Below are 27,317 nucleotides of genomic sequence, written 5' to 3' on the forward strand. Positions count from 1 at the left end.
AAAAACAACATAATTCGCACCATTACAGAGATTTAGAAAACTCCAAAAATTCAGAAACGGCTGAAATAAAAAATAAAAAAAAAAGAGCAAGAGCTAAAATAATCAAATATTATCTCAGAGCATGGCACCAAATACAAAATGGAGAGAATGTACAAACAGGATTGAAGTTAGGAGCAGCTGGTTCTGTTCAGAAGAAAAGCAGCAAACACGAGGAAAAAACGGACAGAAATCAACACAGATTTGGCTTTTGAATTCAAAAATCATGAAAAAAAAAAAAAATAATAAAGTAAGAAAAGTGAGCTTCTTCTCACTGTTGTGTAATAAGTGCGACAAAACGGTCCCAACTGCAAACCATCGCAGTCATCAGTATACATGCACATATATGATGACTGGAACTATATATTTGTGCTATATACACATCTTTATTTCACACTGTAGAGAGATTCCCACCTGGCAAAGTGGGACTCTGAGTGTTAGCCTACACCTCTTCAGCGCTGTCGATACATTAAATAGAAAGTTGTACATTTCATCTGGTATCAGTGGCAGGAATGAGTCTGTTAGCTTCCTTCGACCTGACTTGTCTTTGTCTATGTGATTCAGTGACGTCTCGTTTCCCAGAATGCCTTTTTTGCCCTGTCGCCAAAACATGACGATTTCGTTTTCAACATTTAACCCCATGACCGACGCCACCTGTGTGCTTGGCACAAGAGCCTGAGGATGCTGTGAGATACTTAAGCGTTACCATCAGTGGACCTGATAAGAATTCTCTGTTCTGATTGGCTGACCAGTGTCCATTCATTTCTAGGACTAGGTTTACTATGAGTGTGGCGTGGCTTTGCAATGAACAAATTAACTGCAGTGGGCCACACAACATGGAAGCACACCCGGGAGCTAGGAAACGTTTTTGGCTAATGCACTCTACGAGCAATTTGCATTCACTGAGACACTTTTTGTCCTCCTCTAAACATTAACTTTGACTGTTACTTATTTAGTCATGGATGTTTAACGCAGTAACCAAAACTGCTTTTTATTCCACACATTCTCCTCCTCAGGTTTTTCTGAGGGTTAACGCTGAAACCGAACCAACATGTTGATCAGTCTGTTTTGTAGCTGTGCATTCTGGTCTGTCTTCTGCTCCTCTGAGTTTGTCTCTGCTTGAATCCAAATGTCCAGGCTACCCAGAAGTCTGGTGTGGACTTCAGCAGACTGAAAATGACCCCCCCCCCCCCCACCCCCCCAACAAACACACACACACACACACACACACACATACAAATTTTCATCCTTATGGATGTGACGTTAAAAATAATAAGGACAAAAATAATGAGTGTCGAAAAACAGACACAATTTAGATCTATGGAATAAATATTTATTTATTGTTTATTCGAAACAATCTCACCACAATGTTCATGCTCCAGAGGAAATATTAAATGGACCTTGTGGTGAGATTGTTTGGTCAGCACTGTTTCCTGTGTAAAACATGAACTGTATTGAGACAATGTGAATTGCATTCAGAAAAATTAGGATTACCTGTTAAGATTTTGGGAGTGTGGTAACATCCATGGCATCTACTGACATCTAAAATCCAGTCATGGAGCACTTAGCGTGCACCCTTGCATATTTAAAGGTCTAGTCCGGGAAGGTGGATTATTTGGATTCAGCGTCTGTCTGTCTCTGTCTCTGCCTCTTTCGGTGCTGGACTTCTCCCTGCTTGACTGTTGAGAGTGGGTTTAGAAAGACGACCTCACTCTTCAGAGTTTAATTTCCAGATTTACAGTAGCTCGTGGAAACATCTCAGCGTGTCACACCTGTCTACATTTGGCCAGTTATTCGGCAGAAAAGTCAAAATTACAACAGCAAACCAAATGAAACACAAGTGACATGAACCTACTGTTGCCGTGTTAGGACGTGGGGGGGGGGTGGGTGGGCGTCGAGCAAGGTGATGCATTATGGGAGAAATAAGCGAGCAGGTACTTAAAAAAAAAAAAAAAAAAAAAGCACTTAAAATCCAACTTCTTAAATAAAATCAGTTTGACTGTGCAACAGCATCTGATTATACACGTACGGTATATACTGAGGGGAGTTTGAATAAGCAGGTTTTTATTACCGTTACCGTGACAACACTAACTTTTCCTCCTCAAACAGGATTGTCAGAGGTTGGTGGTGCAAATGTGGCGGGTGGGGTCAGTAGATGAACTCCCCGGGGACCTCCTGCAGGGCACTGAAGGGCTCCTCGAACTTGAAGCGCTTAGAGATGGCCTTCTGCTCGGCAGCCAGAGCGTCCTTCTCCGTGGTGGAGGACTGGCGGCACTGACCCAGAGTGTAGGCGGCCATGACTATCAGCTCCTCCGTCACCGGGCGTTCCTCCTCGGATGTGGCCAAGCTGCTGGGAGGCTCGGGGCTACTGGCGGTGCTGGACGCCTCCACGTCCTCCACTGGGAGGATCTCCTCCGCCGTCTGGGTTTCCTGAGACTCTGAGGACTGAAGCCAGGGGTGTTTGAGACACTGCTCTGCTGTGGCCCGATCCCTGAAAACACACAAACACACACACCAATACAGCTGGACATCTCACATTGTGCTTCTGTTCTGTGTTGCGTTCATGGTTTCTAATGGGTAGACATACAAGTAAAGAAAACAAACCTTACTTCTTTACCTGGGTCTTCATTCTACTCCTCTACTGAGTGTTCAGCTAACTGTCTATTCATGCTCAGTGAGCGTGCACAGTAAATAACAAAGATTGTTGAAGATAACAGGGAATATATATAAAAATATTATACTGAAGATGATAGAAAATATGTATAAACACTGTTAAAAGAATCTCAGTAATCTACCAGTGTGTGAGGGGTAGTCAGGTAGAGGAGAGGACACACCGTCTCTGAGAAAACCTAAATATTTGATTGCACCATCACTGGCACCTGAACTGTATATGCTTTTCTACCAGCAGGTGGTAAAATAGTTTACTGTTTATTTCCTGGTTAGCAAAGCATAAAAATGCATGTATTTTTTTTTAATTTTTTAAAGACAGTTGCACATAACTTTATGTGTCTTGTGGACAAGTGAAGTTTGGACTGACTGTGGCTGTTTGAGGAGCAGCATCTGGATGAAGGACAGGGCGGCCTGGTCCAGCTGCTGCAGCTCCTCCTCTGTGTAGCTCACATTGAGCTGGGAAATGTTGAGAAATGTCTCCTGCTTGTCCTCGCCCAGGAACGGAGAGATCCCTGTCAGCATCACGTACGCCAAAACACCCATACTCCTGAACACACAACATGGAGCACAGTGTAGGAGACATTGCTGAAAAGAAGATGAATTACTTGAAACTGTTAAAGGAATCTGTGAGATGTAAAGGCTTCTTTTTTTTTTATTACTAAGATTTAGAAATGATGCATACACCAATAAAACTGACAAAATGAATAATATATTTCTTTAAATAAAGGGTAAGGTGAGTGGTTCGCAACCTCTTCCTCCTCCTCTACCCAACGTCTTTCTCTTCTCTGCCTTAATCTGTGTTGTCATTCATGGTCTTAACAAGCTTTTTATTGTAAAGCTACACAAAGGTTTGTTGTTGTCCCTATTTCTCTGTGTCTCCTGTCTGTATTTTGAGCTACTAAAGTTCAGCTATCAAGAAAACAAAACTATGTCACCAACTACAGTGATTAAAGTTCACAGACAATTACAGTGTAATTCTAATCAAGTAAAATAAATTAAAACTATCTGTATAAAAATGAGAAGGTGGCAGGTAAAATTGAGGTCAGTGTCTTTACTGATTCGACCACTAGGGGAGCCAAAGTTGGAAGCAACAAATTGTACACACAATAGGTTTCAGGGTGGAAAGAAAGCTGAGCAGCCACTTCAGTGAGACGTGTGGTTATAACTGTGAATGCAACTACTATAAATAAAGTTTAACGTTTACAAAGGAAACTGTGGCAGTTTTACAAGGAGATAATATTAAACGGGGATACTGCTGACCCTCAAAATGAAAAAAGAAAAAAAAAACCCCGTATACTCCTACAAACAGAAAGGTCCAGTGTCCATCTTAAGTCTATGACCTTCCTCATGATGTTTAACTCATCACGACAAAAATAAACTTTCAAACAGGAGAGTTTCCTCACCACATATCTGTTGCTGTGCTTATGGGCTCATAGTTTAAAATCTCAGGAGCTGAAAAAAAAAACACACAAACACAAAAATGACATTTAATTTAATCAGAATTAAATTACTTCACAAAGCAGTGTGGTAGGTGGTAGAAGTGAGGCTGAGCAGCAACTTACCAACATACTCTGGGGTTCCCATAATCTCTCGGAGCTCCTGGTGGCTGCAGACCATCCTGGACAGACCAAAGTCCACGATCTTAATGTCGCCCAGAGGAGAGCTGCTGGTCAGCAGGATGTTCTGAGGCTGGCAGGACATCGCAGAACACGTTAAGGTCCGACAGTATCTGTCTAATCTGTACCATCTTACCTCCTCTCCTTCATGGACAGCACATCAGGTTTTATCTTAACTGATTGGTTTCACTTTGGTGAGATCATTAAGGAGTAAGAGTGAGACTGAATGGATTTTAAAAGGAAAACAAAATAAAGGTCGTAGTGGAGAATTGTGTGCGTTTATCTCCACTAACCTTCAGGTCGAGGTGGACTATGTTGTTCTGGTGGAGGAAAGCGACTCCCTCCAGGATTTGCCTCATGAGCCTCTTCACGTCCTCCTCGCTGAAGGCCTCATCCTCCCGATCTGACACACACTGGTTGAAGATCTCACCTCCAGCGGCACTGCACAAGACACAGATGAGAAACCATATTAACCTGCCCCCTTTTGGTGTAAAAGCATCAGACATCAGCCACGTTTGCCTTAAGCACCGATCTAAGGATCAATCTTTGCAAAAATGTCAGGGAGGCTCAGGGAGTCTGGACGGGTCCCCAATCTCATACACGGACAGACAAACACATTTTCCCTGTAATTTAGAGTTTCCAGTTGACTTAAGCTGCATGCGTTTGAACTGCGGGAGGAAACCAGATCACCGTCCGGAAACCAAAACTACAGTCTGGGTTGCCTATTTCATCCACAGCCTCACCAAAATGATTATGAAACTTGTCCTGCGTCAGGCTTTTTATAGTGAATCCCACAAGACTCCGTGGAAATAAATCACTATGTAGGCCCAGTGTGTGAACGAGCATGTGTTTTGACTTGCTGGAGGTGGTAGCAGAAATAGCACAGCACCTCCAAGTATAGAAAACTAATTATGAGCTTAACTTGAATAAGGCCATACGCTCTGTTGACTGATCACTTTCTCTCCACCTCTGACATGAGAAAACAGGGCTGGGACTACGAAAATAAACAGCAAAATAAAAAATGTCTCAATGTATTGTTAACATTTAAATCTACTGCCCTCCTTAAAGCACCCTTAATTTCCTCTGACCTGAGATAAACTCTGATGGACAAACTCAATTAGAAAACCCAAAAAGAAAAAGTGGGGAGGGCGGTCAGGAATAGACAAGGTGTTCCCTCAGGGTGCTGATGAATTAGGCTTTATCTCAGAGGAAGCGCGGAGAGGAGGGGGGGAGGAAGAGGAGGGGTGAGCGAGAATGTTTGGGGTTTTCAAGGTGAGAAGAAAGGGCCTTTAACCTGAGTAGAGAGAATGAAAACACGAGTAAGAGTGTCTGGTGGCTAGACCTAATGAAAGTCAAACAGTTCCTCACAGGACCTCCATTCTACGCACTTATCAAAGCAGGTGTGAGGAAACAGTGCAGGCTGGCGCCAACCTGTGCTGCACACAGAGGTAAATGTAAACCTTATTTCAAGTGTAATACTGCTCAACGATTTGTGTAATTTCAACCATCGGTCCCATCAGTGATAACAACACCGTACTTATCAAGTTAACTGTTGGGATCTGGGAACAAAGTAATGTCACTTAAAGTAAGACAAGGCGATAAACAAACCTCCAGGTTAGTCAAATCTTATCTGGACAAGACAATGAAGGCGAAACGATTTTTCACCAGAACCGTCCACTGTAGACATCCCTCACACTTCACAGACGTCCTGTCCAACTCACCTACCACACTCTACTGTAACTCAAGTTTTTCTGACATTTTATATGTGCTCTTTTCTAGCCTGGCCTTGAAAGAAAAACTGGTTTAAATAATCTGGGTACATTGTCTGAAGCCTTATCATCGAACTGCTTGTGTTATTTGACTTTGACTGAACTTGGTTCAAACAACTTTGTGTGCGTGATCTTGTGTTCACTTCTTGAAAGAAACATCTTGTGCTGGTAAACACGCTCGTTTTTCTTTGCCCGTGTTACATAAAGAAAACAGAGGAAAAGAAGTTTTTATTTCAAGGCAGTTGCTGTTGTTTATGAAACTTAAAACATAATCCAACATCCAAAACTATATAAATAAGACCCAAGTTGTCACGAATGGGACTTATCCTTTAGTGTCAGGGAGTCAGCATGGACAAGGGAGAGGAAAAGAAAACGATGAGGAAGTACAGAGACAGGCCATGATGATACAAAGAGCAGACAATCAGATTAAATGTAATATTGCAACAGTGGGCCTCTGAGGGAAGCTTGAAGCTGTTGCTCTGGGCAGCAAGAAATTTTTAAGAATTTCCCTCAACAGCCTCCATGACACTGAGCACTTAAAGATGCCATTTAACCTAGGTTAACCAACCAACCAACTAACTAACTAACTAACCAAAGAAAGAAAGAAAGAAAGAAAGAAAGACATTTCAGGAATTCAGGAGAGAATTTTCTATAAGCATAGTGAAATTACATTTGATAAACTCAACAGCAATACGTCAGGTTTAATACCACATTTTCATATTTTCTAAAAGCTTATTAACTTTGAATGTCCCAAATAAAAAAACTTTGCCTCCCTGCAGCTATGAAACCTCACCACAATAATCTCTATTAAATAACCGACGGCACAAATGGTTTGTGGGAACTTTCACTTTATTACTTTTTTTCTATTCTTGTCCATCTTAGTTGTGGTTGAGAACAACAACCATGTGTGTTTGCAAGAGGCTTAATGCAAGAATACACAGTCACAAACTCAGCTGTAATGGTTTAACCAGTCTCTGCACACAAATACACACCCTTACTATATGGACTTGAGTGTGTGCACATCCAGAAACCATGGTCTGCAGCTTTAAAGAGAAAACAGTGTGTATATGGAAGAAGTACCAGAAACCAGAGAGAACCAGAAGACGAGAATAATGATTAGGTCAGCTGAAGGAATGTGTGTGTGTGAAATGACTGGTTTCTAATCTGTGTCACCATTGCACACACACACACCTGCACACATGGCTGCTTTCGGCACGTGCATTAAACCGCTGGAATCAAAGTTCATTCCTCAGAGGATCAGACAGAGACTAATCCAGTCTGGCAAACAGAAAACAACAACTACAGACTTCCCGATGTATCCGCTCTGCTTTGGATGGTCCCGTACACAGGAGCTTTCTTTAATGACTGATTAGATTAGACTCGTATCTGGGTAATTTGGCCTCTTATTAAAAACATCCATTTATCGTCCATTTATCTCTGACTGGTTTTTACACAGGATTAGCAGTGTGTAAAACTTGAAATGAAACCCACCTCATCTTCTGAAACTAATGAAAGCATCAGCAACAGCTTCGAAACACAGTGCTTTGTCTGAGTGTTACCTCAGATAAATACCATTTCCGTGGAATATACTTATCAGAATTTCTTCTGCATTCAACAAGTGAGCGACAATGTTGTTTCGTTGAGCTAAAATTGTGTAAAAGTTCACATTACCAAGCTAAATCCTAAATTCAGATGCTTCGATTAAGTACAGGCATCCACTTTAATAATCACTTCGAGCTCCGACAGGACAGAAACTGAAACCCGAAACAATCTGATATCTGCAGACAGCTGTTTGCCAGTGTTAGGGACAGACTGAATAAAGCAGAATCCACACACTGTCTAGTCGACTTCCACGGCTTCATTTTTTTGTGGCCAGAGATAATATATCCTCATCAAACACAAACTGATCTCAGATCAGTGTGCAGAATCCTTTTTTCAGTCTATCAGTCTTAGTTGCGGTCTCTAGATTGGCCACAACCATCCTGAGCCACACCAGTCCTGTAAACTGCAGCCCGTCACAGGTTATGGTTATTGATTTCCACTGCATGTAAATTTCAAACATCACTCAGCCTGAACGGAAACTTTTACATCCACTGATTAAGACTTTTAATCATTAGTGGTTAATTTTCTACTGACTGACTAAAACTAAAAGTGTTGAAGCTTAATGTATTTCTTGTCTAATCACGGCCAGATACAGTGATACAGGCTGATAATTACAAAGTATTGAACTTGATCTGTTTTTAGATTTTGGACAAATATAACAGATCTCACCTGGTTTCACACACATGGGTGTGAGGGTGTCCAGATTAGACTACTGTCTGGGTGTATACTGCTTAGTGTGGAAGATCCTGCATGCCCCTTGTGCTCAACCACAGCCACCCTCAGGCACATCCTCACTAGTTGCAGGGTGAGCCTCTCTCAAGGCAGGTACACGTGTAGGCACAACCAAGTGCTGAAATCCCTGGCTGCAGCTATTGAGACGAAAAGAGCAGCCACCAACACCGCTCCCCCCCCCTCTTTGGATGAAGAGGATTTAGGGATGCGTACCCAGGTTGGATCACCTGTGGTGGGCCTGCTTCAGCAGAAGGTGTATTGGGAGTAAAAGGCAGAAACACCTGATGACACAGAGGTACACAACTGACGATGTGTCCCTAGCATCTGCTGGAGGCCTGGCATAACATCAGTCTTGTGTGGAGGGGCCTCAAAAGATATACAGGATTACTACCATCTTGTCCTTGTTCTGGCAAATAAAATCAGAAAATTAAAAATAATACAAAAATAAAATACACTAAGTTAAAAACAATAATAAAACAGACGATGTATGTATGCATGTAAGAAAATAAAACATCATTAATAGCCTTTGTAAAGATGTTTGTTTTTTTAAATAGATTTTGAGAAGTGAATTAAAAGAGGTTTTGAATTCTACAAGTCTCAGATCGTCAGGCAAGGAGTTTCAGCAGAAATAATTTATGAACATAATTTCAAAGAGACAGAGTTGAACTGTGAGATTTTATGCACTGGTCGTGGGTATTCGACTGTCTTCACATGACTGTGAGAAGACAGTTAAATACAGAGGAAGAAAAGATGGGGAGAAGGAGCTTGTTCTGTAACAACAGCCTGCCAGGAAGCAACAAATCAATCTTCTAAATAAATCAATTGAAGTTAACACACTTGTAAATATTTATATTGAATGAAGACCTCATTGACCAAGGGGCCTCGCGAAATGGGTCACCCACACCAGCAGAAACAGACACACACTCAAAAAGAAAACACCTCCATTGATATGATCCCAGACAAAAGCATACTGGCCCTCTGCCTGTGAATTACCCCTGAAGCCTGACAGTGGCTTTGAAGCCTAGTGAGAGGTCAGGTTCATGCAGGCCAGAGGGCAGTCAGTCAGAGTTTGATTGGTGAGTTGCTAATGTAATTAATGAAATCAGTGTCAGCACAGTGCTGTGGGAATGGATCAATTCAGCTTTGATCAGCCACCCGTTAAGCTCAACCTCAGATGGTTTAGTAAAAAAAAAATAATAATAATAATAACACCAATGTCAGCTGGCCTAAATATTCTGGCTTCAGTCATAACATAAATATAAACAGGGCAAATCTAAAAGTATCGGACATTCCTATACAAGTACATCTCACAGGGACTCGTGGAGAACGAGTGGAGAAATGGGTCTCAGTCAAACTCTAATTGTGCCGTCACAATTAAGGCAGAAAGAGACAGGCAGCAACAGGAACAGATCAGCGGAGAGGAGGAAACCATCTCCACAAAGGACAGAAGGGACAAAGAGATAAATGTGCGTGACAGAGAGAGGGGGGGCGATAAAGTCAGAGCGAGGTCAAGTGAATGCCTCGGAGCGACCCTCCATACCGTACTCATAATGTATTCATGTCCAGCAAACTGGAGTTTCCCACATGGTAATGGCTCCATTTACAGCAGAAAAAATAGCAACTTACTCGTTTGGTTATGGAGCCGCATTGGTCCAAATGCCTGAAAACTGACATCACCACTAATTACATGTAGGGCCGAATTAACCTAATATGGGGCCCCATGGCAAAAAACGAGCTGTGGGCTCCTTCTGAACCAACAACGTGATCCCTGATGTCCATGTTAGCCCAGAGCCCCAGGACCTTAACAAGGATTTCTAACTTGGAACAACTAGTCCCAAGCTATATTATATGAATAAAGTTAGCTAAAGATAGAAAAGGATAGAAAAAGGTTTTTAAAACCTTTACTTAAAGTACCTGTCACACAGTGCATGAAGTGCAGCTTTGGGTATGCTAGATACTAGGTTAGGTTAGTCACCTAATCAGCCAGTTGACAGTAACACAAATGTAACAGAAACCATTTTTACTTTACATCTGAACACTAAAAGTACTGAAGAATGTTTAGAACATTAAATTGACTTCAACTTTTTTGACTGCTGGAATTTGCTTTGCTACAAACGAGTATTGTGTGTGTGTGTCTCCAAAGTTTGAAAGTACTGTGCAAATGTTTTATGGACTAAAAGTGAGGATGCTTTCAAATAACTAATGTCATGAATAGTTAACTTCAAACAAAGTGCTGTAATCAGAAAAAAAACGAAATCAAATATATGGTGAGACCACCCTCTGCCTTTCAAACCGCATGGACTCTCCTACGTAAACTTCCACACAGCTTTTCAAAGCACTTGGCAGTCAGGTTGCTCCAATTATCTTGGGTAAATTGCTGCAGTTGTTCTGTGGATTTAGGCTGCCTCGGTTGCTTCTGTCTCTTCATGTTATCCTAGACTGTCTCCATAACGTTGACATCAAGGCTCTGTGGGGACCATACCATCTGCTGCAGGACTCCTTCTTCTTCCTGTCACTGATGATAGTTCTTTATAACTCTGGCTGTATGTTTGGCTTCATTGCTACTTTGCAAAATGAATTTGGGACGGATCAGAGGCCTCCCTGATGGTACTGCGTGATGGATAAGAATCTAAACATCTAAAATGCCTTAAACTTACTTACTACACAGTTTATTTTGATCCATTCCCACATACATTGGGCTGCTGGCCCAAATACTCATCGGAGCCCCAAATGTGGATTAATCCTCCACATTTACAAATGCACTACTTCCTCTATTTTGAGTGACACCTCGCAAAAACTACAGTTGCCAGCTTTATGAAATTACTGAGCCTTTTTTTTTTTTTTTTACTGAAACCATGTATTCGTGAGCCATTCTTAAGGATTTCTTTGTTTGTCCTAAAAGCCACAGACAAAGTAGGGAAGTCAGAAAGTATGATTAAATGAACTAACACACTGTTCCTTTTGGTATCTTCACAGAATCTGTTGACAGTAAGAATATAGAAAATCCAGCTTTATCCCTAATGTATGACAAACCAGACCAGGAATCAACAGAGAGCTTCAATAATAGAATCTATACAGTTACAAACAGTGTAAATATTAACGAGTCGATCTGAACCGTCAAGTCATTCCTGTGTTTTGTTTCCCCTCTATGACTCTCTCTCTCTCTCTCTGGGCGAGTGGCCATGCTTCGGCTGATCACGTGCGCTTGTGCGGCTCAACTGACATAATGAACTCCCAGCTGGAGCTCAGCCAGCAATGAGGCCATGGAGCTCTCTATCGCTTTCATTCATTCTCTCTGTACGCCTTCCTCTTTCTGTTTAACCGCTCTCTCCATCACACTTACACTATTCTTGCCTCTGTCTCATTTTTCTCACTCTTCGTCGCTTTCTTTCTTTCTCTCCCTGCCAGCCTGAAAAAAAGCTTTAGGCCTCTTTGCCTGTTTTCCTCACCGATCCCTCCCTCCCTCCCTCCCATCATGGCATGAATAGTTTTCTATGTCAAGTTGACCCTCATTCGTAGAATATCTGCCCCCTCCTCCCTCCATCTTTCCTTCAATCCTCCTTCATCACCATTTACCCCAGTACCCGAAATATCTGTCAGCTGTCATCCAAATAAAAGATGGGGAGAGGGAAAAAAAGAAAAAAAAAAAAAAAAAGAAAAAAAAAAGAAAGACGAGTGTGTTGTCAACAACCCTCCCCAGAAAGAATGAAAGCATTCTGCTCTATTTCCTTCCGATATAAATAAGCACAGAGGAGACATTTAAAAAAAAAAAAAAAAAAAAAGGTGGGGAGGGGGGTTTACATGGATTAAATGGTGTTGACATGAGCTCTAGCAGTGACACAGGGATTGCTTCCACTGAACACGCATCCCTTCATTCGTACGATTTATATGATCATATCATAGACGTGAACTGGTCTTCTTTCATTTGGCTGTTTATAAGCATTTATTAGGGTCTAATATAAATAATATCAGTGCTATTCTCTCTATGTTTTCAATATTTAAATCATAAATGACTCATGCAATCATCTCCAGCCCAAACAGCAAATAGGATTCATTTTTGTGACCATTTGATCATATTTCCTGCAATGTCATAAATTGCTGGGACAGCCCGTTTGAATGTCCTTGAATATATTCTATTTTCAGTGTCCTCACATCTGATGCAAGAGTCAGGAGATGACAGACAGCCTTTCTGAGACATGTAGCCCACATCAGGGATCAGGGACATTTAGGGATCTAGAAACAGCAAAGACCTCATATCAAAAAGGATGTGCCGCATTTACCATATGTTACAAACATGTAAACAGTGACAACATGAATTATGACACAAATAAACATTATGTTGTCTGCTAGAGGTGCCATACTAGAGTCATCAAAGTGAGAATTATTCTTTAATTAACTTTTGTGTAATTTTAAGAGGAAATAATAATCAAATTACACCAGCTACACTGTGGTGTCTCTCTGCGTTAGTGTGGCTTGATCTGTGTGTGTGAGTATGTGCCAGTTGATGGTGTGTGCCTGACGAGGAGCACTATCCTCACTCAGGGCAGCAGTTAATTCTGAGATTATCCTTTTAATGAACAATGGCTAGGATTAGGATTATGGACTGAGGTGGGGGAGGACGGGGCCAACTGGAGCATTTAAAGGGGCATTTATGGGATCTCCTTAACAGGACGGATTGCATTGTATGGCATGTGCTGCTGATAGCAATGCAAGACTACAGTCATTCATTTAAACTTTAAACCATGACTAACATTAAACAGGCTTGTCAAAGTCAAAAGCATTAGGAAGAGGGAGGATCTTTTTTTTTTTTCATATGTCAGACAGATACTAGGAACTAAACCTCAGGACAGAGTTGCCTGACTTTGTGGAAGGGCGATGCTAAAGCGGAGAACCGTTTCATTCAGGTCACTTCAGAACATTAAGAGGCACATTACAGGCAAGGTGTAAGGGATTAAGTTGTCCTTTATCCCATTCAACACATAGGCCAGCTGGCCTCCAGTTTCAACAAAGTAGTTTCAGTCTCACCGCCTGATATAATCTGATGCTATGAAAAAAAAAAAAAAAACACAACTGAAGAGGTATTTGGCATGTTACATGAGCTTTGCTGCACATTTGTATTGTTTTATTGCTTGATGCATCTTTCTGGCATACTAAAGTATATGTGTGCAGTGAAATCAGAGCTACACTTTATATGGTGCATGTGCAGAGGTCATGAACGATGACAGCTGTCCAGAATGTGTCGATACCATCTAATCCAGCAGTTAGCCTTCAACTGTTTGAACACAGACTCTCATCTGTGTGTGTGTGTGTTTATGTGTGTATGTAACTATGGTGAGGGATGCAGGCAAAATCCAATTTGGCATGTAGGGAGAGGGAGACAAGGACAGAAATAGAGAGAGGAAGTGAGAGAGACCTTCTTGATCAGTCGGGCGTGCCATGAACACACCACGCACACACACACACACACACACGCACGGACACACACTTTCTCTCTCTATGGGAACCAGGTCAAACACTGCCCAGGCATGACCAGTGAGATGAGATCATCGACAACTGGTGTGGCTAGTGTAGTCAACACCATACAGTATCACGTGCATGTGTGTGTGTGTGTGAATCCCACATACTGGGTCAAACTGAGCTGTGCTCCAGTTGGTCGTCACTGTCACCGATGGATTTAACACATCAAACTGCTGTCGGTCTGTCTCTCTCCTTCACCTCGCAGGCACAGGCGTGGGACACAGGAAACCCAATCCACCCATATCCTACAACACAATCTGTGGGTGTGTGCAAAGGACACAGGCGAGGCACATTGTTGGAATAGCTAGTGTTTGCTGGAGCATTAAAGCTTGGCCTGAAGCTCTGCAGGACCAAAAGGCTGCAGCTATATCGGCCCGTTCCCTCTCACACTTTTCCTTTGAGAATATCACACTGTTCACTTCCTGTGGGTTTTCTATGTTTAGTCACAGGCAAACCAAATCTCAGTGTACTCACCGGTCACAGTCAGACACAAACATTTATGGCCCTCACTCTAAAAAAAAAAAAACCAGCCCTGTACACAATGTAAAATATAATACTGAACTACGTACATTGCCTCAGGAATAAAAAGGAAAACTAAAAACCAATAATTACAACCCGTCACAACCTGTAATCACAGAAAGGAATTAAAAAAAAAAAAAAAAATGAAAACAGCCATGAGACAACAGAGCCTTTTACACAGCAGCATTTTGAAGAATATAGCTGGAAAAGCCCAGGTGTCACTAATAATATTACCAATAACGGCATCACATTCAGTTGACTGGCATGGGTTGGTGTGAGAGAACAATGGAATGGAATCTACATTGTTGGTTTTTTTTTTTATAAAAGAATTAAAACTGAAAGGTAATAAAGAATGGAAAATACATTATTATTATTATTTCAGTATGATATTAAATGTTAAAAAGGAAAAAAAAAAAACATGTAGGAAACTGGATACTGAAATGACAATGGGATTTTGTCAAACACAATTGGAAAACGAAAAGTGAAATTTAAAATCCAGGGGCTGGTTGCACCAGCTGGACGTAAAAAAAACCCAAAAACTTGGGTGTAAGCTCTACGCAGGGCTTAGCTACATCTTGGCAAGTGATATTTACACCTATTGCACCATCTAAGATAAGATACACCTTTATTAGTCCCACAATGTGGAAATTGCATCCGTCAAAACTATGTAAAACTATGTCTAGGCGTGAGTAGGCACAGCTACGTCCAGTGTGGCCAATGCACCACCAATCATGAAGGTAACACGGCCTCTTAAAAATAGCAGGCTAATAAAAAATAATAAGGCTAGTAATAAATCTGTTTCCAATGGATGTACGGTAATCATGAAGCAAGTTGTATTTTAATGAAGAGAATCCCAGACCACCTTCAGGACCAAGGACAGCTCAGAAAAACAGAAAGTAGCAATAAAACCAGATCTCCAATCTGTGTATTACAGAGGACTTTTCTCTTGCATTAACAGCTAGGATTTTTATTACAGCCTTATTATAGTCTCATAATTCATTAATTTGTATTTAATGACCTGTACCAGTATTTTAGTCTTAGTATTTTAGCCTACACTTAAGTGTAGTGGGGTGGGATTGTTTCCTTCCCTGCTCTGAGCTATGGTACTATGGTATTATGACAGGTTCCTGCTTTAAAGGATAGCCACTGTCGCCAAGCATTATGCCACATAACTGTCCCCCTCCCCTTTCCCCTGCGTGAGTCTTGGGCAGACCGATACAATCGTGCCACCACATCAACTGATTTCATGTCAGCATCGCACACAACCCGGAACATTAACTGAGTGAAAGCCTTTCCTGCTTACAAAAGGTTTTTAAATGGTGCCTGGATGTGCATGAGTACCACTGATCCAGCTAATAATACTGGGTATGCTGGAATCTCTGTGTGATTGCTCCTTGGTATGTTTGGTCTCCAGTTGGTTGGGTAGGCGAACATATTGGTGAGTCTTGAAGGACCGGAAAAACTTGTCGTGTCACCCGGCATGCTGTACTCCTCCTTATATTCACCAATCCAGAGGATTGTTGGGGTCTCTTGTTGCTCTTTACCGCCTGAAAGCCCACTCATTGTGCAGCCTGTGTATTTGATGCACCATTGTATCAACTGTTTTATTTTCATCATGGAAAATAGTCAAGACTTTTCACTTTACATCTACCTTTCATTATCCTTTTTTTTTGATTATACATCTAAGTTAAAGCTTTTGCATTAAGACTTTCAAGTAATGTGTCGACCAAGAAAAACTCATTCCTACAGGATTCTGATGTGGACAAAAGTTCAGAGTAAAGTGACAGTTAATGCAGAGTAATAGAGACATTTCATAGTTTAGCAGAATCACATTTCCTACTACTGTATTGGGTTGGATACTCACAACTCCAGGACCAGCACCATCTCAGAAGCCATCTCATACACCTGGTGGAGGTTAACCACCCGGGGGCTGACCGTGGCCAACTCCAGCACCGCAATCTCATGAATGATGTCCATTCGGCAGTCCTGGCCTTTCCGTCGCTTCCTCATGAACTTTGCAGCATACTCGTGGCCTGTGCATTTCTCCACACACTTTCGGACCACAGCAAACTTCCCCCTGGAAAACAATAGGACCATAAGCGCTGTATACACACTGGCTATGTTCATGATTTTATTCTCTTTAATGTTTGATAAACAAGACCGACCATTTTCTTTCAGTGCACAAGACTAAACTAAACGAAAAATTCTGAGTCAGAAAATGATGTACAAACATGTCTAACAGCTAAATTCAAATCTGACAGAGTAGAAAGCAGAAGTGGAATTTACTAACATGCGATGCCAGTGTTTGGCAGTACAGAGACAGACTTTAGATATTTCTTTCAAAGATCAAAAGCATCATATGTTTTCCAACTAGGCAGAGGCTGAATCAAATATAGCTTGAAACACAGCTTCACAGATTGGTATTTTAAAAACGTAAGTTAAACACATTCTGAGAACCTGGCTGTGGATGCTCTTGGCAATGTTTCCTTTTCTTTTTCCACCACAACAGCCTGCCCTGACCCAGTTGTATTGCAGAATGGGGGTGGGGTCTCGCGTAAAGATCACATAGTGCTGTGGTGCACACACATGTGTATGGTGCCCAAGGGAAATCCTCTGAAAGGCAGCTGGTGATGGAGATGACAAGCCCACATCATGCCTTCCCTCTAGCTACGGTTGTCAGTCAATGCTCCAATAATCAGCAGCAGCACCATCCCGACTGAACCTGACCGATCCACAGTCAAGACACATGCACACTGACATATCAAAACTGTTCTCTCTGCTTCTTCAAATGCAGCTAGGAATTATTCTGTGGCATAACATAAATGAGGATGGAGTACTGAGATTGTAGAAAACAGAGTTTTTTTCTTTGCAGTTTTATAAGCAGCTATATATGCAGTTCTATAAGCAGCTATATATGCAGTTTTATAAGTTGTCAGAAGAATTACACCACTGACTTCCATTCAAAACCCTTATCAAATCTTTCAAAGTAGTTTGTTTGGTGGGGAATAAAGAAATCTGACTGGCACAATAGGCCTAAAATTTTAAGGTTTAAATTCTCAAAAATGGTTTTTATTTTGTCTGCACAAATGCACAAAAATGAACAATGTTGTGTGATGTTTGCACAAGGATTCAGTAGTATGTCCTACAGATTAATTAAACGCCCAACCATCCATCCATCCATTTTCTATACCAGGGTCACGGATAGCTGGAGCCTAACCCAGCTGACTACGGGCGAGAGGCAGGGTACCTGGACTGGTCACCAGTCAATCGCAGGGCTGACACACAAAGACAGACAACCACGCACTCCCACCTATGGGCAATTTAGAGTATGTTTTTGGGATTGTGGGAGGAAGCCAGAGTATCTGGAGAGAACCCACACAGGCACAGGGAGAACATTCAAACTCCACACAGAAAAGCCCAGAGCAGGGTTCGAACCTGGAACCCTGGTCTGCTGTGAAGTGACAGTGCTAACCACTGAACCACCATGCCGCCCCAACGCCCAACCAATTAAAGCAAAATGTGCAGATATTGTGGCAGTGAACAAAATAGGCTGTGCAACGGTGTAGCCTAACACATATACCTAGTAACCATTTAGCTTGGATCGTAACAATCTCTTTGCCATGATTCAGAAAACTGCAAGTGCTAACCAAGTTAAATAAGTTAAAGACTTCCCATATGAAGAGGCAGGTACGTGGTGTATAATTGGCAAATGCTGCTTCTACAATGTGAACTGGCCAGCAGCTGCACATGCACTCGCAAACAGCCAATACTGAACTGCTAAAAGGTGACATCCCCAGTGCTTACATGCATGCATTTGTTTGTGGGTGTGTGGTAGGGTCCCTTTGTTTCACACTGGCCACAGTCAGCTGCACAAAGTGCAGAAAGCACAAGTTGCGGTGGATATGTTCTGTTGCGAATATTAACGAGTGAAATTTCAGCAGCAGTGTTGACAATGAAAATTTACCAAAAATAACTATAAGGACGAAGGTAAGACAAAGAAGAAATATTATCAAGGCAGAAAAAGGTAACTTAGAAATTCAATCCCTCATATGGTCGACATATCAACTTTAATATGACCTTGGTAATTTATACAGCACAGTGAGACAATGCTCCAGAGAGAGTGCTGAGAGGGTGGTGACGAAGACTGGAATTGTGACACAGCAAATACTTTTTGTGGATCTGTTGTCGTGGTGTGGTTTTTCTTGTCAGCTGATTTTAATGCCAAAGTGACACTTTATTGAGGCTTAATTAATACTTAGAATAATGAGGAGGAACCTAAAGATCTTCTGCACTTCTTCATACACACTGGATACCATAGCATTAGTTGCTTTCACCTCTTACACTTTTACGCAACAGTACAGCTGGTTTCAGTCTTTAAATGACAGTTCAGTTGATTTCATATCTTGCTCTTTTTGCTGAGAGTTCACCTGCTTTTAGTTCGTACTCTTCAATCTCCGTTCGATGAGTGCCATATACAAACTAATAAATACTCCACAGATTAAACTTGAAACTAAAATATGATATGCTTTCAGTGAATACATTCATTGATTTCAGCTCGTACACTTCAAAAGACACTTCAAACTCTTTCGGTGCTACTTTAGGTGCCACTTCCATTTCAACATGTCACATGCAGACAGTAAGTATTTGTAAAACTGTGAGCCTGCAGTTTTAAACATAAGTTAGCAAAATAAAATTTTCTTCTGGAAAAAAAAATCCTCCTAGTTGTTACAGTTTTTTTTGGAGTGTACAGCTTTAAAATAAAATCTTTTTTTTTTTGTTTTAAAGATAAACCAGTGCTTTAGATACAGCAACACTCATTAAAACTTCACAGTGGATGGACTTATCCCAACAAGAAATCGAGGATTATCTGGACTTTCACAAAGAGGAGTACTGTAATCATGCTGTGCTACAGGCGTAGTAAAAATATTAATTATGGTTAGAACTAGCTGGCCAGCACAACAAGAGCAAAAGAGATCTCTAAGATGAGTAATTCAAGTCATTCTTTATGAAACCACAGCTAAGAGCAAGAACAGAGGCTGTGAGATTAAGACACAATAACAAAGACTGTGTGGCAGCCATAAAGGACTTGTGTCAGGACACAGTGCATGATGAGTAGCTATGGGCCTGAAGCACCACAACTGAGCTGCTTCATCCTCAGCTGGCCTCATGTGAGAGTCATGGGGCTGAAGCAGCTGGGAGCTATACAGATTCCAGCATTTAGACATGTTTTTGATTATGAGATTGAACATCGCAGCAGGGACTTCTTACACATCTATCTGCTGGTGCCACTGGATTCTCCATCTGTAAAGTAAATCTGATAAACCCCATTACAAATGGAAAGGTTCATCTTTGGGCTTTGGAGTGGACCTCAGGTAGCTGTGAAATGTGTCTAATCTAATAATGATGGAATTTTTTTAGTTGCAGCCGTAATCTCTTTGACACTGTCTTTTTACAGTTAATAATTTGGGAATCACTTTTTTTTTTTAAATATAAGTCATTTGCTCAAGTTGCCCAACCCAAACTGTCACTGTAATTACTGTCTCATTTGATTGACAAGCTACCTTCGCTGTAAGGCAGCCGCAAAGTCAGCGAACAGCTTTTATCCACAATTTCACCATCTATGCTGTTGAATCCCAAAAATGCGTCCTCACATTACCTCTCAGATGGTTTGGTATGATTGTCCATGACTGTCCATTCATCACAGCTCCGTTCTGGAGAAGGGCAACAGGGCATGCAATGGGTCAAATGGACATTGCATTTTTGGACCACTACCCAGAGCACAACGCTCCGCTGCACTTGTACTATAGATTGTGATTTTTCACAGTATGTGAGAGAGGAGCCACGTGCAAACACGTGGAACTAAATACCATCCAAATATCTATGCGTGGTAAAGATCACTGACAGCCCAGCAACTGGCATGTCAGTGCAATCAGGTGAAAAGAAGGTTTCTGGTGATATCTCATCAAGGGAGAATGCTTGTGCTAAAAGGATGCAAACACCTTAACACTTTAAATTTTAAAAATGATGTGAAAGTGGAGAATTTTGATAGAATAGTGGCTGATCATTACACTGAGAAAAGTGGAGGGAGGGGTTGAGTTAGAGGTAAGGAGAGACATTGTTGCAGACCTGTATTTAATCCATGAATTCAGAGGGCTGTGTTACTCATATACTTAAGTACTATGTATTGTAGCATAGGCACAATACAGCATACATAACTGCTTTGTTCTTGGGGACATATTGTGGCATAACAGTTAATTATTAACTTCAGAATCAAGCTATGATTTTTCCATTCTTCCTGACTGAGCTGTTGTGGTTCAAAGACCCCTGGAAGCAGTGTGCCTCAGTCTGGGTGTGGCCTGGGATCAGTAGGCAGATGGTGTTTAGTTTGGGAGTCTGGGCCTGCTCTTTAGAAACCATACTGGGCCACCACAGCCTTTTCTAAAGCAGTGTCAGCACATTTCCAAAGCCAGCAGCCTCATTCACAGACTACACCCTGAAAGAGATGGCTTTTGTGTGTGTGCATGTGTCAGTACTTACATGTCTTTCTATGGTTGTGTGGACAAATTTTGGTTTGAAACCACTGTTTGACATTTAGAATTATGTTTAGGTTAGGTTTAAGGTGAGGCATACAGCTGTGATGGTTAAGGTTAGGGTAACGCTAAAGGGCTAGGGAATGCATTATGTTAGTGAGTGTCCTTACAACCACTGCAAGACAAGAATGTGTGTGTATACACAAAAACCACCAAGCCAGAGGTGATGGCATGGTTACATTTAATGTAAAGAAACCATCTAATGGATGCAGTGGGTGGCTTTGGGAGGTTACAGCCCAAAGCCAAGCTGCAGCAGAAAACCTTACAGTGTTCTGTGTGCATTAATACACTGATTAGGTTTGAATACACCTAATGGAAAGCTGCACCAAGTGTTTATTAAGAGCAGATTTATGCACCACTGATTTAAAAATTTTCAGCACACAAACTAGGTCTTACACAGAGCTTAGCTGTAAATGTAAATATTTACACTGGAGAGTTTAACTCATGTCCTTGATCTTTTCTCAACTGTAATGACTTCTTACAAGCTGATATTTTTCACACTGTTTTATGACTAAAAAGTCATAATTTGTCATGCTCTCTGTACTGTGACAAGTTAAATTACAGCTGTTAATTAAGGATAATTCATGTTGCTGTAAGTCACTAATATGACACCAGAAAAAATGAAAGCCAACAGCAGAGTAAGACATAAAAAGCTCATCAAAGGTGCTCTTATAATGTCAGCTACAGGTAAGTACCGGTATTCTCTTTTGAGTCTGTTTTTTTTAAGCTTGTATTTGTTTCCATTTTGTCAAACTGTGGTGAATTAGCTATTAGCTGATCCTGTTTGCAGTTGCAAGTTGCTGTTGATGACAGGGAAAACTTTATTCCCTAGTTCCCCAGTAAGGTTAATCCCATCTGAATGGGGCTTAAGTGTTCCAGATAACAGAAATGTGTTAACGCCCACAACAAAATATTAGCTTTCAAGGATTTCAGTTCATCAGCTTTCTAAAAACCATGTCAGTGAATCCCTGCTCTTAGCCATGCGGACTGTGGAGGCTGTTTGCAGTCTCATAGCTGGGCTCTGTGACAGGCAGCCAGACAGCCCTGGATGCATTTAATGAAATAAAGATTTTTGCTGGCTCGCGGTCAAATACTCCCACTAGCATCAACAGATTCCACATGTGCACACCAGGGCTAGTTGATAATGTGCATCCTCCTGTCAATTTGCTGTCATCAAACATGTCAGTAATCTCCAAGCCGCAGACACACAAGCAGGATGACCTTAACTGAGATGCAGTTCTGGAAAAAGAAAATGATCAGCTAGAGACAGTGTTCCCAATCCCTAGAAGGTAAGGACGGTATAACCAATATGATAGATAGATTAGATAAACTGTGATTAGTCTGAAAATCAATTTTTTTCCACAGACGTGACAATGGGACAGTTACTAAGAAGGGGTTCCTATTGTGATAGCCTAGCTAGGTTAGCTATGCAAAGTCACTAAAGAGCTCTGCCCAGGACCATATGGGCTAATAAGAGAGAGGCCATTTCTGTCACTAAGACCCATTATGAAAAAAGCTTTGGGTCTTAACCATATGGAATTCAGTGACTGCTTCACCATTGTCCTAGTCACTAAAGGAGCTTGACTGCAGGCCATCTGGGACTCCCACTGCAGAGACGTATTGGAGGGTATTACCTTAAACTCCCCCATGTTTAGCAAACTTCAACCCCTCAAGCATAGTGAGCCAGTTGCTTTTTATGCACTACCCAATTCTTATCATCCTTTTCACAGTATCCACTTTCTTTATTGTTTCTGTTCAATAATAGAGATTTCAGCAGTACACACTGTAACTGGTGAAAGTTCTTTCAGCTTTTTGACTTGTCTAAATAAAACCTAGCCCTATGCTTGAATCCAAACATTTTTTTATGCAAACACATTGGAGAGTCAGTTTAAGCAGAAATGGATTTTGTTGAGTTTTTGCAAATTTGAATTTTTGTTAAAATAAGGATAAGATAGGAAAAAAAAAAGGAAAATCAATGTGAGCGAGTGAAAGATGGAGGGAAATGTCTGCAAGTTTACAGTATATTCTATCCATGACACAGGACCTTACTGATTTCTAGATCTGGACCAAATCCAAGACCTCATTTACACAAGAGAGGTGGTAAGTAAAGAGACATAAATGAACAAAAAAAAAGTGTGGTGCCAGTGCACAAACTCAGGGCTGAGGAATTATTCACTACGGGTTTTACTGCTTCTCAGATTTCAGGGCAGAATGTACAACCTATTAAAGGGAAGCCTCAGAAAGATGCCCTTATTTGTGAGTCTTTTTCACAGCATGTTTGCATGGTGCTTTGAAGAGGTTTCACAGATCTCCCAGTTTAGCCGACACTGTAATGTTGTCTTCTTTTTCCTTGGATTTAACTGTTGCTGTGGGTGGAAACTTGAAACGTGTCACATCCTGTAACCTGAAGGTTTTGTTTCTGAGAAAGCGTGAGCTGAGCAGCATCCATCTGCATCTCAGTCCGGGAAACTGCTCATCATGCACATCACACTTCACTCTTTATAAAAACACACACTGCTAGAACGCTGTGCGACAGGTAGAATGTTCTGTGAACATTCTACATGTGAATTTCGCCAGCAGAGATAAACCACAGAGAGAAATAATGTGACAGAACCTTCCACACAAAGAGAGCGGATTCAGTTTCACCTGAATAAATAAATAAATAAAGCTGAACGGACTCAATATAAATACTGAATTCAGAAAATTAAAAAGTAATGTCTATGTTCCTGGTGGCACTAAATCTCATCTTGTACGTTTGAGCACATTCACAGTCCCCAGGTAAAAACTTACAGTCACAACAAACTAGCAAAGAGCAGTGCACGGGCCGACCGGTTTACATCCAAGCCTTTAATCTGAAAAGGCCTCATGAATGGAATTCCACCCCTGAGCTCAGAGGGCTCAACCAGGGAACTGGCAAAGAGTCAGCCAGGGAATAAACACAAGTTGTATGGTCAAAGAACCGGAACACCTTCATCTGTTTTTATGCTGATTAACCACGAGATCAGGTGTCCCTGCTGAAAACAGCCTCGGCAACGTGTTGACCACAGAGGGAAAAAAAAGAAAGAAAATCATCTGAGCCGATATGATTTGATTCTTATCTATTTTGTTGGACCCTAACCTTAAGTTGAAGTTGTAGCCCTGAAGCAGCAGAGGTCAGTAGCTACCTATGAGTACTCATTTGGAAGAATGATGAGTTGACAACAGAGCCCTGTGATTATGTGAAAATAAGGGTCACCAATCGGAGAAGTTTGTCTTTTTTTTACCATTAGTTTGGTGGGGCAGATGGCTAGGTAGATGGCTAGATGGCTGTGGAAGAGAAGAAACGAGTCAGAGGTGCAAATTACACTGGTGATAAAAGTTTCACTGTTGAATCTGTGCTACAGCTACAGCTACTGAATTTTTAAGCTTGATGATTGGGTGTTTCTTGCAGAAATGCACCTCTTTCCACATAAACAATCTAGTCAAATGTAAACAACAGTCAGCTGATGGAAAACTAAGAGACTAAGAGTTTCAGAGTCAGTTAAACGTTTGAGCATGGCACATCATCGTTTCTAACTTGTGACCTTAAAGGATAGGGTCTGTCTTCCAACAACAGTCAGGGGCCTATATGAAAAATGAAACCGTTTATCTGTGATTTTATCATTCCTGCTATTAAAAGATCACTTCCTAATGTAAGCAATTAGGGACAAAATCTAGTCCTTGTTTTGTGCAAAGATATATTGCAAAGTTTATTTGAAGTTAATAAGAGGGATAGAACTTTTGTATGAAACATTTTGTGCTGAAAAGGCATCCGACGTCAGGCTTCATCTTTTTGTCAATATTACAATAACTGGCCAACTATGTGGTTGTTAACAGTAAAAATACCAGAGATTCTGACTGTCGTGATTATTTGTGCACATTACCAAGAAAGGTCAAATATAATATTACTGTAATATCTCAACAAATTCATTCATAACTCATAAAGAAAATACACACTGATCACAGCACTAATACAAGAAATGACCCTCACATGAAAAATCTGTAATCTTAAAATGTGTGCATTCACACATACCACTAAATAAAATGACAAAAAAAAACAAAAAAAACAGAAAGAATAACTTTATATGGAATGAAAGTCTTGAATGAAAATTTGTGAAAAAAAAGTCTTGATTGCCAGCAATAAAGTTGATTTATATCATACATAAAAACACATAGAGAGAAACAGAGAGAGAGCTCCTTACTCTTTTCAGCAGTTATGAGCATAGTTACATCAGAGTACAATAAACACAACATGTTTGACCCCCAGTACCACCTTGGTGTACATGAACCTGAACACATGAACTTGTGTCAGCTGATCTGTTGACTACAAAGCAGCAGATCAGAGTAGTGCTGCAGCTTAATGTAACCTTTCATGTTGTTCTCTGACAGCTAATCTCAGTCACAATGTCATGTCATGCGATGCAAAGCCAAGCGCGCGCGCACACACACACAGCCTTTGTTGTGGTCCTCTAAGATTCATACATACATTGCTAACATAACTGTAAAACAGCAGATTAATGGCTCTGAGTCAGCCAAGTCCAAACTCAGTTCTTATCTCTGATATTGAACCTGGGTCAACACACCACAACCACAATACCGTTTATCTTTGTCAAAAAGCTGACAGAGAACCAATTCACACCGACAATGTGACTCAAGTCATTCTGCGGGTGATTAGTCATGGTAACAGCATACTCTCACCAAAAAGGGATTGGCCTTGTGACTTTGTTAGGGGCTATATCCCAGATCAGTTGAGCATACAGGATAGAGGGCATTTCCTCTAATAATTAACCTTTAAGAAATCCTGTGAAACATTAGCTGTTTGAGAGGGTACACAGCTGCCAGATCCCTGGCATCAAACAGTGCACTTCTGACTTTCTTCAAGAACAAACAGACCAAAAAAGAAAAAAAAAAAAACAAGATCACTAAATGACAATCCCACAATCATCTGAATATTATTTGAAAAAAAACTATACTAAATGACACAACTATATTCAAATGATAAATTTGCTTTTGAATCCATGTATGTCAATATTTATGTATTTCTGTGCATCAGTTTATCATTATTGCAAGTCAAAGTAATTCATCACTCTTCAACTTTAAAAATAATAAAATGACAAGAGGAGTAACTTTTTAAAACCGAGGGTTATTAACAATCTGTTCAGTTTAAGATAGAAGATATGATTTTTCAGGACTGTAGTAACGAAATGCCTTTAAATAAATAAATAAATAGATTTTAACTGTACATCTCTGTCTACTATTACAACCCAATCAAACCAATCAGGCATGGATACAGGAGCCTGGCAGACAGCCTAACTGCTTCAATGCCAGCCCTGTTCAGAGACTGAGCTGCGGGGCCAAGCTAACGACAATAGCAAAAAAAATCGCAAAATATAAATACTTAAAAAACGCTTAAAACTAATTTATTTATCATAAATAGCAAAGGGATGGTAGGATATAACCGGCAGTGCCGGCTGTTATCCTGACATACAACTTAAATTAAAAAAAAAAAAAAAAAAAAATCACAAGTGTCATTTTTAATCGACTTTAGGACAAAGTTCTCGCTTAACCGCCCCCCTCTGCGAATAACGAGCGCTCCCATCACTTCGTCTTACCTCCCGAGCTCTTTGCCGGGGATGATGGTGTAGTGGTCGGTGAAAGGTTCGTCGCTGATGGTGGTTTTGATTTCGGTCAACAAGCCGCTGACGCCGCGGCTCTGGCTCGGTTCGGCTGCAGGGCTGTACACGAAGCGGGTCCGGCTTCTCGAGTCCCCGGCGCGTGGACATTCGGGGATCATGGCGTCGCGCGGTCGGAGCGGTTGGTTAGCTAAAGTCCAGATGAAAACTTACACTAACGGAAAACTAACGTTAGCACGCTGATATTAAACAACGCAGTCGACTAAACGATGAGAGACAACTTCTTCAAAAACAAAAAAAAAAAACTGCTGTGTGACAGAACAGTAAAACTGTGCGGCAGCCTAAGAGTTAAAAGCATCCGCATAGTTTAATATATTAACAATTAACACGACTCTCCAGCTCATTTTAGTGAAGTTATTCAGCCAGCACTTCTCCTCTCATTTGTAAACGGTCCTCAGTGCGCTTCACTGACAAACCGAGCTCGTGCTGTGCTGTCAGTTACCATGGAAGCTTGTGTTGATTGACAGGCGGGCTGGCCTATTAGAGGGAGCAATAGTGGAGGGTCGTGTTTTACTCTGCGTTCACATGGACAAAACACAAAGTAAAGGAGCCTCA

General features: G+C 41.1%; 1 protein-coding gene across 1 annotated transcript; it reads right to left on the bottom strand.

Moving 5' to 3' along the window:
- Positions 1-1,264: 1,264 nt before the first annotated feature.
- Positions 1,265-27,110, bottom strand: stk17a (serine/threonine kinase 17a). Its single transcript, XM_041065912.1, has 7 exons — positions 26,682-27,110; positions 16,326-16,538; positions 4,616-4,763; positions 4,269-4,395; positions 4,110-4,158; positions 3,074-3,253; positions 1,265-2,527 (listed from the first exon to the last, which is right to left on the bottom strand). Exons 1-7 carry the CDS (start codon positions 26,861-26,863, stop codon positions 2,185-2,187), a joined length of 1,242 nt encoding a protein of 413 aa, XP_040921846.1. The 5' UTR covers positions 26,864-27,110; the 3' UTR covers positions 1,265-2,184.
- Between the last annotated feature and the right edge of the window lie 207 nt (positions 27,111-27,317).

The sequence above is a fragment of the Toxotes jaculatrix genome, chromosome 20, assembly GCF_017976425.1.
Source record: "Toxotes jaculatrix isolate fToxJac2 chromosome 20, fToxJac2.pri, whole genome shotgun sequence".
NCBI classification, from domain to species: domain Eukaryota; kingdom Metazoa; phylum Chordata; class Actinopteri; family Toxotidae; genus Toxotes; species Toxotes jaculatrix.

Coding starts and splice junctions, on each gene's coding strand:
- stk17a (XM_041065912.1), bottom strand. CDS start 26,863: ATGATCCCCGAATGTCCACGCGCCGGGGACTCGAGAAGCCGGACCCGC. Junction 3,254..4,109: donor AGCACAGCAACAGATATGTG/GTGAGGAAACTC, acceptor TTGTGTGTTCAG/GAGTATGGGTGTTTTGGCGT. Junction 2,528..3,073: donor CTGCTCCTCAAACAGCCACA/GTCAGTCCAAAC, acceptor GTGTGTTTTCAG/GGATCGGGCCACAGCAGAGC.